The sequence below is a fragment of the Nematolebias whitei genome, chromosome 18 (genome assembly GCF_014905685.2).
Source record: "Nematolebias whitei isolate Nwh7 chromosome 18, NemWhi1, whole genome shotgun sequence".
Classification (NCBI taxonomy): Eukaryota; Metazoa; Chordata; class Actinopteri; order Cyprinodontiformes; family Rivulidae; genus Nematolebias; species Nematolebias whitei.
The window spans coordinates 28,374,986-28,390,881 of NC_056515.1; the positions used below are offsets into that span (position 1 = coordinate 28,374,986).

General features: G+C 39.2%; 1 protein-coding gene across 1 annotated transcript in view; it reads left to right on the forward strand.

The window, feature by feature from the left end:
* Window positions 1–545: 545 nt before the first annotated feature.
* pdlim5b (PDZ and LIM domain 5b) overlaps window positions 546–15,896 on the forward strand; it is a 43,633-nt gene continuing 28,282 nt past the window's right edge. The window contains exons 1-2 of the mRNA XM_037692132.1: window positions 546–629; window positions 8,240–8,345. Coding sequence (XP_037548060.1) covers window positions 8,247–8,345 — 99 coding nt within the window. The 5' untranslated portion in view covers window positions 546–629; window positions 8,240–8,246. The remainder of the gene's footprint in view (window positions 630–8,239; window positions 8,346–15,896) is intronic.

The following is a 15,896-nucleotide window of genomic DNA, read 5'->3' on the forward strand; positions in this document are numbered from 1 at the left end:
AAAAAAAAATATATATATATATATATATGTATATATATATAAACTACTTACTACTTGTACTAATATTTCCACTTCGCGGTTTTCACTTATCGCGGGTCTTCAGTGTACGGATCCCCGCGTTAAACGAGGATCGAGTGTGGCGTCCAAGCAGTTTTTTTTTTTTTTTCATTCCCTCATACCGCGGCCCTCCTGCAATGGCTCTGCGCCCCCTCTAGGGGACGCGCCCCCCACATTGGGGAATCACTGGGATGATTAGAGTTATGGTTATATTTTGGGCAATTAAAAAAGGCAGTTTTACTGTGATATTGTAGTGAACATTTGTCAGTTGTGTCCAAAACAAAGAAAAAAACAGTTAAATGAATCAAGGAGTTTATTTTTTGTAGACTTTGTCCATTTCATGTTCAGGTGGGGTCGACTCCCCTCCATTGTTCCACCCTCGGACAAGCCGCTGCCTGTTTTGACGCAGTCCGCAGCGGTGAACCCTCCTACCCGCCGCACCATGGGCTGTCTCATATGCGGAAGTTTGACTTTGGTTCAGTTGAGTTCTTGGAAACAGAACCGACAGACAGAAGTGAGTCAGTCCGGCTCCGGACTTCTCCCCACACCCGGACCCGGCTGCACGAGGCAAGGTGAGCGGCTTCATCTGGGTCACGAGCGCGTTACCTGCTCTTATTTCCGCAATCATTTCAACACTTCCCGTTACTTTAGTTTATTTTTAGAAACTTATCGAAATAAGTTGTCCTCACTTCCTTAAGAACAAAGATTATTTACCTAAACACACAGACTTGTCTTAATGAATGCACTTTTTATGGCGCTCCCACTGACTGCACCTTTTCTGACAAGCTGTTTAAAAAAAAACAACAACTAATTATCTGAACTTAAAGTCTGTTTGATAAAATATTAAAGTTGTTTAACAGAGGAGCATTAGTGACAAGAGCATTGGGATTAAATGCTGCTGAAATCAGTCAAGAATTACACGCCTATATTTGTGTCTGTTCTTGTCTGTCTGTTAGCAAAATATCTCATGAACCACTGGATGGATTTTAACGAAACTCTCAGAGAGCAATCACTTGGTGCACATCTACAATAGATCAAAATTTCAAGTCAATCCTATTTAAGATAGCCCCCCCCCCCCCCCAACACACACACACATCTTGAGCTCAGTCAAAAATGGCTCCATCACACAGATGTTGAGTGGAAATTTTGTTGTAGTTGGAGTTGAGTCATCTCTAGCGCATAGTGTGAGCATGATATAGCACGAGATCTGTTTTCAACACTGCCCTTAACTATTTGAGTCAGCTTTACTAGTCTGTTAGCAAAATATCTCATGAACCAGAGGATGGATTTTAATGAAACCTGTAGAACGTAATCAACTCATATTAACTTTTAAAGACAGCCCGGTTCAAAACGGTTGTGACTGTTAATCAATCTTAGCCAGCACAAAAAAATGGCAATAATTCAACCAACTTTGTATCAAGAATAAACTAGCGTGGTAGTAGCTGAGCGTTATCCTAAATCCAAATCAGATTTAGTGAAATTTCGCAATATTGCATAAAATGATGTATAATATAATTTTTTGACACAGCTGGGGTGTGACACGGTGCCGTTTGGGTCAGGATGGTGAGCCGTGCTTCCATTCAGGCCAGCTGACCCATGTCTGATTTCAGATAAAGACCGCTTTTCAACCATGAGTGAAACTAATTTTTTTTTTTAAAGAAAGTCTTTTTTTATTTTAGTTTTCCCACCGCTAAAAATCTCATCTGCTGGAAAATTAAAACACCTATTAATGGCAAGAAAAGTTGATAAGAGTTTGACAGATGTGACCCGAGAGGACAATTCTCCAACCAGCTCCTAGATGTATTAATGGGTGTTGCAGATGAACTCTCATGCATAACTTGTGTTTTTCTTCTAGAACACTGAGAGGTGTGTCCGCTCATGTCTATGCATGATATCATTGGAGATTGCAAAACGAGCCGGGGCAGGAGATGTGCCGAGTGTTTGTTCTCTCCATATTAGGGAAAGTTGTTGATACGAGTGTCTGACTCTTATCGCCTTTTTTAATCATTTAAATATCCTAGCTGACTTTATTCTGAAGGGAATAAAGGAGCAGAAGTGAGCGAATCGCTGCTGTGTGCGGTGGCAACACGGACTCAGAGCTTTAAACGTGTTGAAGGTTCACAGGTCAGAGCTCAAGCGAGAAGGTAAACAAAGTTGCGACAGCGTGAGCGTTCCCTTTGTGTGGACGGATCGTTTTGTTTGTTTTGAAACAGCTGCTGCATTGTTCACCTTTATGAGTAAATATATTAGCGTCGTTACTGGTTCTAAACACATTCTTATTAGAAATATTTATTGCTGAAATTTGAAAACCAGATTAAAATAGTTAATGTTTTAGTTTGTGAGCTGTTATGTTTGGTCAAGTTTTTTTTTTTTTTCTTTTAAGTTTTAACCTTGATGGATTGACCTGGGATCTCTATGAAGCTGGGTGTTTGATCAGGAGAATTAGGCCTGTCGCGATAAACAATAAATCAATTAATCGCATGATAAATGAAAATTATCGACCTCGTTTGCATTTGTCGGCTTTATTGTTTCTTCGTGTCTCTCTCTTTCTACCGAAGACGCCGGATGACAAAACGCTCAACTCTTCACTGACCCCTCCCTTTCTCTTTTCTCTTTAAAGCCATTTTAACCGTCCAAAATCGCGTTTTTGGATCATTAAAAGCAGCTAAGCTGAGAAGCTAAGCTACGAGCTAAGCTAACAGGCCGACCTCAGAAAAAAACCTCCGTCTTGTCGAAGCTCCAAAATTCACGGCTGAAGCCCGTGCCTTTGCGTAAAAAGTTGTTTTTCTCTGCAAGAAGAAGCTGAGAACTTATTAACTGATAAAAAAAATTTTTTTTTATTAAAAGCTTTGTGTAAAAATGCTAAAGAGCTCAACCACACAGAGCGTCCGCCATTTTGAGAACTGAAGAGAGACAGCCCATGTCACGTCAAGGGGCCTCCGTCCCATTTTTCTTAGAGACACGCTGCTCGCTCCCTCACTATCCAACCTTCGGTTCAAACCGTCTTTTACTGCCATCCGGTGGTCAAAAAACGGTACTGCATGCACAACAAATTAAACATTTCTTTGTAAATTTGACAATAATGACTTATTATTGTCAAATTTCAAACAATATTATCGTTTATCGCAATAATTTCTGAGACAATCGCCCAGCAAAATTTGTTATCGTGACAGGCCTAAGGAGATCTTAACTATATTGGTGGGAATATGAAGCTGGTTTTAAACTCAAAGTTATTGACCTCTAAAGAGGTTTGCCTCAGCTGACCAATCACAGTCATCAAGTTCAAAGAAAAACTGTCAAAAAGGTGAATATAAATCTAATTTAAGCTTATTCCAGCTGCCTCCTAGTGAGACTTCATATAAACTTTAAACCTTATAGATTAAATCTTGACAGTTCAAAGCCATTAAATCAGGATTAAGGACAAATATTATTCAGTCTAGTGGTGAAATAGATATGTTTTCTGTTTTCCAGACTCAAAAAAAAAAAAAAAAAGTTTCTTTTTTTAATTCAAAATATAAAACATTTATAGTAATGAAATTGTTATGAAAATGAATCTATAGATGCAAGATGAGGCAGCTTGGTGAATACGAGTCAATTTTTCTATCAAGTAAACAACAAATAAACCTTTTTAATCTTCAGTTGTATTTAGTAGAAAACTAACATTAGTTCCCCGTTAGGTTGCCAGTTAACAGAAACATTTTTTTTAGAGTAATCAATGTCTGTTTAATCCAAATAAGAATCAATTTCATTAAAACGTCTCCAGATGCTGCTCAGTGAAAAGTCAAATGTAGTGATGTAATGGTTGACTCTTGCAGTTTCACATGTGCTGAGTTTATCTCTAATCCTAACTCGGGGAGGAAGTTAAAAAAAAAACAAGCAATGATGATAAAAATTCCAAGCTGAACCTGAAGTTACTCCACAGCACGGGACACTCTAGGACTTTTTTATTTATTACTTTTCAGGAATTCGCCAGGCTCACTTTCATCTGTACCTTTATTTTCTTTCCTTCCCCACATCCTGTTATGTCTCCTTTTATTTTTTTTAATTTTTATAAAATATTCTAATTTCCCTTCAGGCTTTAATGTGAGACTGTGGTGGCGGGTTACAGCAGGTCTTGCTTTGTCCCGGTGGGACCTTGCGATGGAAGCTCGATTTATATTTTTAGTAAGGCATACCTCTGGAATGATGAAAACAATTTTTTTCTTGAAACACACATTTGAAGAACCAAATGTCATCACTGCTCAATGCACAACTATTTTAATGTAGTATTTATTTCAAAATTAGATTTGTAACCATTTTTCAAAGCAGTTTAAAATGTACAAGTAACATTAATTCTCTTTCTAGGCCCAAGAAACGCATCTCTTCCATCAAAGCCATTCAAAAAGAATGGACATCTATAAACTTTAGGTCTATAAAAGATAAAGTTTCTTGAAAAATGGAGGCTTTCTCCTCCAGATTATGTTCCAGATTGTTCTGCAACCCAACTTTCCATTAACAATTCATGCATCCTCCATTAAAGTCTGATGGAATAGCTTTTTATGTCTTTTTTCCCCCCAGTAAAACTTAAAGGATAATACCTATATGGGGATTTTTGATGTCTTTATGTTAGCATAGCCGCTTCATGGTTATTCGGGCAAAGGTCATATATGGTTGATGGGTTTTTGAAGATGTACAGGCCAACATGTCTTCACACCTGTCTCCCTTACACAAAACTATTTTCCACAAATATGGTTTTCCAGTTTCCTACATTATCAGTCTAATAAATTTTATAACTCGACCTCAGCCTGGCTTCCAGTAAATAGCTTGCAGCTTTAGTCTTTCAAGGGTAAAGGAATGCATAATGGGCATGCATGGATAAAGCAGTGAAACGGATTAATGCTTGAAAAGTTTTTTTTAATTTTATTGTTTTTAATCCACCACATAATGTTAGCTCTGCTGTATGCATAGAATCAGGATTTCATTTCTTCATTTACTTAAAAGTAATGTGGGTGTTCATGCATTTAGCTGGTACAATGTTTAAGATTGATGGCACTGAAGGAGAAGCTTTCTAAGAAACTTTGAGCTGCCAATGAAATGAAGTTGTGCTTCAACAAGTTGCTCTCTACCCGACGTGTGGCTTGTCTCTGTGCAGGTCCAGCAGCACAGCAGTTCCTTGCGAGAAGATGATTCTGTTCCACATTTTGAACATGGAACCTCCATCTTCAAAGCTCCAAAATTCATGGTTGATACCTGTGCCTTCATCTAAAAAGTAGTTTTTCTCTGTAAAAAGAAGCTAAGAACTTGTTTACTGATTTTTTTTTTAATTAAAAGCTTTGCGTGACAAATGCTATGCTAAAGAGCTCAAACCACACAGAGTGTCCGCCATTTTAAGAATCGAAAAACGGGAACAAGAGACAGCCGATGCCACATCAAGGGGCCTTCCTCCCATTTTCTTAAAGAGACACGCTGCTCGCTCCCTCACTATCCATCCTTCAGTTCAGTCTTATACTGCCATCCGGTGGTCAAAAAAGGTACTACACACAAAAATTAACCTACATTTCTTCTTAAATTTGACATTACTAATTATTGTCAACTTTCCAACAATATTATCGTTTATCGCAATAATTTCTGAGACAATTAATTGCCCTGTAAAATTTGTTATCGTGACAGGCCTATGCATGAAAGACCTTTCTTGCCATCAGTGGTGGCTCCTCAGCAAAAATATTAGTGGGGCGGACATCAATTTCCTGAAAATGTGTACAAATTGCGTTACGTTTTCTGTGGGGAAAAAAACAAAACAGATGCATGTTAATTTATTGTTGTTGTTGTTTTTGTGTGTGTATATACCGTTCTTAGTTGTTGCCTTCTTTCTCCCTCCTGCGGGTCAAGGTTGTGTCTCGTGAAAAACAGTCCAGTCTAATAAATCAGAGAAACAAACTCCCACACCCAGCCGACAGGTGCACAGCTTTCTGAAATGGATTTCTTATTTGATTTAAAGTAATAATTCTGAAATACTAGTAATACTCCAGATTAACATAATTAAATGGGGAAAAAAGGTCAGTGAAATAACTATCCAATAATATAAAAGTGAAAAATGATGATACAATATATCATCACCTAATCAAATAGAAGATTCAAGTGTGGATGGAACCCACAAACACTGTTACAAGACCACGGTTTCATCCATTGACCCACCACAGCCACACATCCAAGCCACAAGATGGTTTAAATAGGATCCTACCACGTTGGTGGACATTTCTTGTTCTTTGATTTTCCTCTGTTCTTCTCAGTTTTCTGTTCTGGTCCTCTCTGTCTGCTCTGAATGGATTTAAAAACGCATTATCTCCACTGTTGGTCTCAGCAGGTTTCACTGCAGCTATTCCTGGGTTTGAGCTCATGTTAGATCTAGGTAGAGGTCTTATCAATGTGCTAGGCTGAGATGGTGTAGAGGTAGGGCATCTGACTTGGCACCAGAAAGTTGCAGGTTCAATCCCTGCCATGCCCCCATATCGTGGTTTTCAAGACACCTTATCCCCAATTGTTCCCTGGGCACTTGCATAGCTGCCCACTGTTCCACCTAGGTATTTCTCAGGTGTGATGGGTTAAATGCAGAGAAATATTTTTTGTCATTGTATGGGAACGTACAATAACGACAACACATAGCATTCTTCTTCTCTTCATCTAAAACCAGCAGAATTTGTCTACAGGGCAAATAATCAGACGCCCCAAATAAAACTATTATCTGACCTGCTTGTTTGGATTCCTGGCTGCACGTTTGGATCTGCTTAACGATTAACAGTACTGGCCCGCAATAACAAAAGTAAATAAATAATTATTTATTAGGAGGAACTACTTTGTGGGGCAAATTAATTCATATATATATATATATATATATTTTTTTTTTTTTTAAATTATTTTAAGCCCCTATGGTGTGGACCAGCTGCCACTGCTTGATATTTCCCAAGCACTAAACCCCAGGACTGAGTTCAATGGACCATGTGTTGCTGGAAAGATGAATAACCAACATTTGACCACTTGTCTTAAAAAAAGAGGAATGATGTCGTTGCCTTGCAGTGCATAATTTGTTAACAAAAGTTCAACAATGCTGGATATCTCTCTGATTCCCCCCCGCCTTTCCTCTTAACTGCAAGTTATTTCCAACTCCATCTCATAAAATTTGCTGAAAACATGCATCATCAACATTTAACACTTAATGAATCACCATAGATAGACGATCTTCTCACACTATCACTATTACTACCATAATGAAATGCCTTTAAAGACCCTTAGATTTGCTCTGTAGATGATAACAGCTATATAACGGCTGAGGCGAGCTGGTCTGGGAAGCTCAGTCCTCACCTCCTTCTACAGGTGTGCAGTGGAGAGCATCCTGTGCTCCAGCATCAACGTGTGGCATGGAGGCTGCACAGCTGCAGAAAGAAAAGCTTTGCAGAGAGTGGTGAAGGCTGCACAGAAGTCTGTCGGAGTCAGCCTCCCCACCATCACAGACATCTATACCTCTAGATGCAGGAAGAGAGCCACCTGCATCATGAAGGACCCCACTCACCCAGCACACACACTTTTTGCCCCGCTCCCCTCAGGAAGGAGGTTGAGGAGCATTAAGTGTAGAACCACTAGACTGAGGAACAGCTTCTACCCTGAGGCTGTTAGACTCATGAATCTTTAACTAGAATAATCGCTGTGAAAAATCGCATCATGTTGCTGCTGATCTGTTTCATGTTGCTGCTGATCTGTTTCATGTTGCTGCTGATCTGTTTCAATGTTGATGTGTTCATGCGTGCTCATCTGCTCACAGACTCATGTTCATGTTTGTGCTGATGTTCAATGTTTTTATGTTATGAGTGCTTAGTGTATATTTAGTTGATGTTTTTCTTAGTTCATATCTTAGATGTTATCACTGTTTTTCTTATACATTTTATTGTTGGATGTAACTGGGACCCTGTGTACATAATTTCGCTCCACCACATGTACCACATGAGGTGCGAATGACAATAAAGAAACTCTGACTCTGAATATATTAAATTGTACATCTCTGTGTACATCCCTCCCTCCCACTATAATTGTATTTGTTTAGTATGTGACGTATTTGTTCAGTAACTGTTGAGTTTTCCCCTTGTCTGGTTATGTCCCTGCTGATGTGAATTCCTGCCCATTTAAAGGTATCGGTTGTTTTTGTTTTCAGGTGCATCATGAGCAGCAGCTACAGCGTCTCCCTGGCTGGCCCCGCCCCCTGGGGCTTCAGACTGCAAGGAGGGAAGGACTTCTGTTTGCCCCTCACCATCTCACGGGTAAGTGGAAAACACACACACAGACACACACACACACCCTTCCTTTCATTACGGTCACCTCAAAAGAATTTTCTCCACGCACATTTTGCCATTTGCCTCATCTGTTCCTTTTGTCTCTTGTGGGACACTTGTTTCTGGATTTAGACACCTTACTTATCAGCTCTTGGTCTTTAAATAGCAGGATTTTACTTGCCTCCTGTCATGTATTGTTGTCAAAACATTGTTACATAAGGTTTTGATCACATAATCTGTCCATTAGAAAAATGAAGAGCCTATTTAGTGAATGAAGCAGACTGATTTTAATGGCTGTTCCTGTCATTTTGGTCGTCCATGAGGGCTGAGCGTCCAGTCCTCATCCTTGGTATGTGATTAAAGATCCAGGAGACCAGGCTTTGCTGCTGAAGCAGTTGACTGTAACTCTAGAGAGCCACAGTGGTTCTGTAATAACTATTTGGGACGTTTTGCTTCATAAATTCAGAGTGGACTAACCAGGATATTTCAGCCCACTGGATGACTTATTGTTTAAAAGGAATGATAGTCTTGGCCTCTGTGTAGACCAAATTACATTATGTTTTTACATACCTTAAGAGGACTTTGCTGAAACTCTGAGGTTGTTGAAGAAAAAAATAAAGAAACCCTTCTGTGCAGTTTGCCCTTTGTCTTGAAGGAGTCTGCGTTAAGCTTGACTGAAGGGTTTCAATTAGACAAGCAGTTCTCATTGTCAAACACAATTAAAGTAGGCCTCTTGTCCTCTACCAGTATAGATTATACTCTGAGGACAGCTCAAGCTTCTGCATAATGTACCGTGTCATTCAGTTCTCGACATTTCCTGTTTTGAAACTCTAATCTCCGTGTCATGACCAAGGTCAGTTCCTCTGTTTATTTGTTGTTGGCAGGATCACTTACAGGATTTTGAGCATCATGTACCGACAGAAATCACGTCTTTTCATTTGGTAACATGATCATCTGGGTTGGGACATAGTTACACAAAGACTTTTGAAAGGCCAACATCGCTATCCGGACTATTTTTAAGTCCTGCTATTGCGATAATGGTGGTATGCAGGACATTATGTTGTCAGTAGCCCTGTTGCCACTATGAAAACAGCTGATGATAGAAGCAATGTCAGTCTCGTACACAGATTAGATATTGGACTCCCTTAAGGACAGCACTATTTCACACGTTTAAGAATTCACTTTAAAGATATTAAAATGTCACAGGTATAAATCAACCTTCAGTCAATCATAGAAAGTTAGATTACTGGAACTGGATGTGGACTAGCTACATTTTAATAAAATATTCTATTTGGAGGTCAGTGGTTATTTTTATGCTGATCTTTAGAAATCAGGACAAACAATGATTGATTCATATGTTATCATATTAAAATTGTTATAAATGCAGTTCCAAGTGTACATTTTCTTTCTAAAAGGAACATATCCATCCATCCATCATCTTCCGCTTGTTCCCAAGTCAGGTCGTGGGGGCAGTGGCTTGAGCAGGGAGGCCCGCACATCTCTTTACACAGCCACCTCTTCCAGCTCTTCTGGGAGGATTCTAAGGCGTTCTCAGGCCATTCTCCAGCGTATCCTGGGTCTTCCCTGGAGTCTCCTCCCAGTTGGACATGCCCGAAGCACCTCCCCAGGGAGGCGCCCAGGGACCATCCTTACCAGATGCCCGAACCACCTCAGCCAGCTCATCTCGATGCAGAGGAGCAGTGATTCTACTCTGAGTCTCTCCCAGATAACTGAATTTCTTAACCTATCTCTAAGGGAGAGTTCAGCTACCCTGTGGAGGAAACTACTCCAACTGGGGGTGGGGATGGAGACACGTCTGTGTTGCGTGCGCTGTTTTGTCTCGACAGTTTTTGAGCGAGGTGAGGTGTGGATACGGCTCCGCATGAGGGAAACGGCTTTTTCTGTTGCTTTTTAGCCAGCGTGTCTGTATTGCACACTGCTTAGTGCTACGTAAGTGCCATTAGTTGTCGACAGGTGGTTGTGTGTGTGGGTTTGGTTCGGTAAGCAGGGTGCTCAGTTCTGTTGATGGGGCGGGGCACCCTGCTTGTATAATGGTAGGGGAAACATTGCATGGTGTTTGTGATGGACAAATCATGACTAGCACAGAAATCCAACACAGAACACCACTCAGGTTCAGTTCAGAAGCTGTTCTTCCCAATCATGCCCCTGCAGGTCAGTTTCATTACCCAAATATTCAATGAAGTGCCCCAGAAGAATAAAGGAGTCTCCAGCTGGCACACCCTCCAGCACCCCCACTAAGGACTCCAAGAAGGCTGGATACACTCAACTGCCGTTTGGCACATAGGCACAAACAACTGTCAAGAGCCTGTCCCCCCACCAGAAGACGCTGGGAATCCACTGTCTCATCTACCGGGGAAAATTCCAACACCCAGGCACTAAGTCAGGGGGCTAAGTGTAGACCCACACCAGCTTGGTTCCTCTCACCATGGACAACTCCAGAGTGGAATAAGGTCCAGCCCCTCTCAAGGAGACAAGTTCCAAAGCCCATGTTGTGCATCAAGGTGAGCCCAACTGTATCTAGTCAGTACCTCCCAACCTAAGGCAACAGGTTCAGGCTCCTTCCCCACCAGAGGGGTTACACTCCACGTCTCAAGAGCCAGCTTTGGTAAGCCAGGGTTGTTTCTTCTTCTTTTGGCTGCTCCCTTCGTCCAATCACCAATCCCACCCACATTTTGATGTTGTCAGTACCAGGAGTTGAACCAGCAATCTTACAATCACAAGCCCACCTCTGCACCACCGCTCCCTCCTTTTTTTTTTAAACTAAACAAGCTTTTCTAAAATTTGACAAAATAACTACATGTGCACAAGTACTCGGACTAATTTCCCATTGTACAGTTGTCACAAAACTTCAACGAAAAAGTTAATATTTTGGTCTCTGATGTGCCATGCCATTCTTTAAAACAATAAATTAAATGGTAAATTTAGACAAAGTGCATCTTCCTAGTAAATGGCTCAAATTTCTTGTTTTTCTTCGGGCTCTAGGAGGATGCTTCTTTTGTATTTTAATCTTAGCTGGAAGTCTAAAGTCGCAGTTGTTGATTAGTACACACTGTACATTTGTTTGTCCATTCAGTCTTGATGATCTTTAAAAAACGAGTATACTCCCACGTTTTGAAACATCTGTCAACAGTTTAATGCTTCGGTTCCTTCATTAGAGTGAACTGGTTTGACCTCGGGCTAATTTTAGGGTTCATTAGAAACCTGCGATGATGAATACGCTTACTTGTGCTGTGAGAAATGTGCATCTGTTGACGACACGTTCAAAATCGTCTTTATTTCACGCCAATGAATGGCGTTGCCATGGAATAATGATGTAATGACTTTACATGTGGAAACGATCTGAAGATTTTGCACTAAATATATGACTGGTTTCAGAACAACCAACATATCCAGAACCCCTTTTTTTTCCAGCTTTGGTTCTTATAACACTAAATTAAATTCTGAGACATGGTACATGCGTATTACAACTCATTTTGTAGTTTGAGATAAGTTGAGGGTGAATAAAGAGAACTACGCTCCAAGTGTTGGATAATCTTTTTTTTAAACATTGATTGTAACACCACAATATTAGAAATTATGTAAAAATAAAAAATTGTCTAACTTTTATTGCCCACATATGTTTAAATATAAGTGTACGCAGTGTGGTTGATGGTTTAAACTTGCACCACCACCTTATGAATGATTTATGAAAGGAGGACCCAATATGGACTTGTATGGAGTCTTATTTTACATCGTTTCAGGGATATTAGTTTGTGGTTATTCCATTTCTTTTTAAATGTTCCTTGACAGGCTTCACAAAACACACAAAACATTGCTACTGTAGCATAAAAGTCTATAAAAAATGCACAAAAGTTAGCAAAGTCAAACAAAACTTGTGGAGTCTGCTCTGTTTTTCTCTGACTCATTTCATGTATGTGCTTTTCATTTGTAGGTTTAAGGTCTTACAATAGTTTAAACCAACATAATATAAGCTAAATTTAGCTTGTGTTTGCTAAAAGCTCTCTGGCTCCAGATGTTTCTTTTTCCAACCATAATATCCGTCAATATGGTAGAAGTTAAGTTGTCTGTGTCAAAGGGGGAATTTAAACTTCTTCAGTAAGGCCAGAGGTAACTTGTATTTGCTAGATATTTTTTATTTGTGCTGTAAGAAATCACAAGTTTTTGGACTGAATCCTTCATAAACAATACCATTGAGCTACATTATATATTTATATATATGAAACTGAGACAGTTGTCTAGTTGTTTAAATTTTATCTGTATTGTGAATTTAATTTAGTTTGAAACACTCTTTTACTGCACTCTTTGATCTGGTTTTACACATGCTCTTCACTCACCACCCATTATTCTTCCCAGACATTTTTCTGAAACCCTTTAAATCCAGAAGTCGAGAGGCTGGCCAGAAGAGCAGTTTAATTTCCTCTCTGCAGACTTGACAGACTTCTATAAACCACTTTGAAATAGCTGCGACCTTTAGCGAGCTGGAGCTGCTTTTATTCATAATAAAGTATGATTTTGAACAAAAATACGAACAGTTTGAAGGGAACATCACTGGATAACTGAATTGGCATTATATTCATGCACTTTAAATAATAAAATGAATGATATATTTACATGAAGAGCATTACTGATTTGTTGGTAAAAAATCTGCTTGTTGTATTTTTGACTTTAAAATAAATCCATGTCCTTGAATGAAGACCATTACTGCTTTCTGGCATTGAATCTAACTACCGGTTAAGTTTGAGTGCAGAAAAAAAAAAAAAAAAAAAGAGAGCAAGCTGCGAAAAAACACACCCTGTATTTTAGCAAACCACACAGACAAATAGCTTATAGTCTGTGCTTCTTAGCTGAGAAATAGCTAGCTTCTTAAAAAAGTCATCTGTTACATCGAAACTCCGTTTATTCAGGCTTTTCTCACATGATTACATAGAATGATTTAAAGTTGAAAAGGTATTTTTAATAATACTTGTGCATCAAAGTAGACTTCTGGAGATGTGTTCAGGTTGCATATGGATTTAGTAGCAGCTGTTATCTGCAGTATGCGTTTGATCCCAGTCTGATTGGTTTGTGACTGTCTCAGGTTGTATTGAGACATCTGTTTCCAGTCTCCTTTATGCTCCATGACAGAGCAATGAAGAGTAAGCATGCTGTTGCATGGTTTTAATTTGGATTACTCGCACGCTTTAGGATGAAACACTTACAAAAGGAAAGTTTTACTTTTATTTGTTCCATGTAGTAAAATTTATATGAATTCTGTTAACTTATCAACAACCAATTTGTCATAGTTTCCCTGCACCTTTTGTCACCGTCTACCAAGAGAAGAGCTAAACGCAACTGGCAAAGCATTAGGTGTTTTAAAACTTTTTGGTTTAAGTGCTATACAGAGTGAGCTAGTTTTAATTACTTTGAAACTTTGGTGGTGGGGGGGGGGGATGATAATGGTCTGGTAAATTTTTGGAAAATCAATCTTCTGTGATCTCTACACTGCAAAATTCAGTCATCGAGGCAGCAAGAGAAACGTCACCATCACCTTAATTGCTATTAGCTGATGAATAATATAAATATCCAAGACCAAACCACAAAGGAGTTGCATCAACTACGGTTGCTGGTAAAAACCAGTACGGACTATCACCTTAGCGCTCAAGGCCCACAGGTCTAAAAAGCATTTTCCTATCTTTTGGATCAGCAGGGTGCACCAGCTGGCTCCGTTCCTGACCTGAGCATTTAGTATTCTGTGCAGGGTTGGTGTTTCTCTTGAGTGTTTTTGTTTGCGTCGTCATGGCAATTTGACTAAGAACACTTTTTAAAGATTTTCCTGACATCTTTATTGGCATCGATTCTAGCTGCAGTTTGATGTTGTGTAAGAGACGGGTCAACCCATGACAACCATTCACCCACCTCTGTTTGCGTTCTTAATTGGTATGTTTGGCTGTGAGAAGAAAAGGAAAAGCTATTTGGTTCCCTCCCAACCACCCTGTGCTACTGTTCAACACATTTTTTGCTTGCCAGCTTGTCACATGGTAACCATTAACCCAGAGCCACTGGTATCATATTTTGCACTTTACAGATACTTTACAGCTTGTAGAGAAGTCCTCTATCTACAACCGACTTGCAGACTTTCGCCTTGTGGCTACTAACGTGCAGGTTTCATCCCTCCTTCAATCCTTAACTATGTGGGCAACAAACAAAAAAGCAAGGTTGAATAAATGAAAACTTAACTTCTGAAGAATCATTTTCGGAAAGTAAAACTGAGTATTGACTTTTATAATTAGGTTTTTTTTAAGTCCCTGCCATGGAATATAGCCTTTGCTATATTTAGGACTAAAAACTACTTTTGATACAAGCTTCCCTTTTATTTTGTTTTGGCATTGGCTGTATTCTTCTGTACTTTCTCAGCCATTTAGTGTCTCCTATTGCAATCTTATTGTCTTCAATGTTTACTCAAGTATTATTAGAGGTAGTGACAGAGCATGCGCCATACAATTCTAGCCTCATGGATTTTTCCATTTGACCAATCTTTGTAGGTATAAAGGTTTACAAAATACCCCCACAAAAGGTTGCTCAATTTCTTGGGGCAAGTTAAAGAGGTTTAGGAATGCCAATGGTTGAGGTTTAAGCTAAACAAGTCTCATTAATGCGACTGACAGGAATTTCTGGTGTGAGAATAGAGACCACAAACTTGTGAGAGAACATCTCGATTCAAAAGAGTGAAAAGCTGCAGAATTTCTGGAGTAACTGAGATTTGGTTTTACTTAATTTTTTTAACCCACTATTACAAACTGAGCTGAATATTAATATTGCAAGACAAGGCAATGATATAATGGCATTGTGAGAGTGTGTGAGTCTAGTTTGCCTTCCGTGTGTGTGATGACATAATGTCAGACCCGAGACTTCTCCATATAAGGTCTTCTATCTTACTCTATGCTGACTTAGCGTGCATCTCTCTGGCTTTCCAACTCTCACCATGAGACACTTCCTGACTTGACTTCTGAGATGTGAAACAACCGCAGGCCTTTTTCTCACTTTCTGCTTTTACTAAAGACGAATGTACCCACTCCCTATAATGAAGCAGCATGATGTTAAATTATTACACTAATGAATGATATTTATAATTGAAGTGTTTTATTTTCTTCAAAGGGTGTTTTCTCCTAACTTTGAAACATGAAATTTCAATGTTAGACTAAATGATTGGATTTTTGAGTGAGCATTTAATTCTGAAAGGTTTTGGAACATTCTTTTTTTAATCGTTATTCTATACATTTTTTAAGTTTTGTTACTAATAATACACAGATAACTACTTTCACAGGTCTACACTCGAATAACCAGTCATTATTAGTAGCTCCACAGCAGTAAAACCACCAGTGTGGAAAGAAAAACCACAAAACAGCAGCTTCACCACTCTGCGGCTACATTCCCATTCATGTAAACACAGTTGGACTGATACTTATTCATTTGGTAAGCATAATCACAAACTCCTCAGGTCTTTTAATTTATTTAAATTATAAGGTAGCAAAAATATAA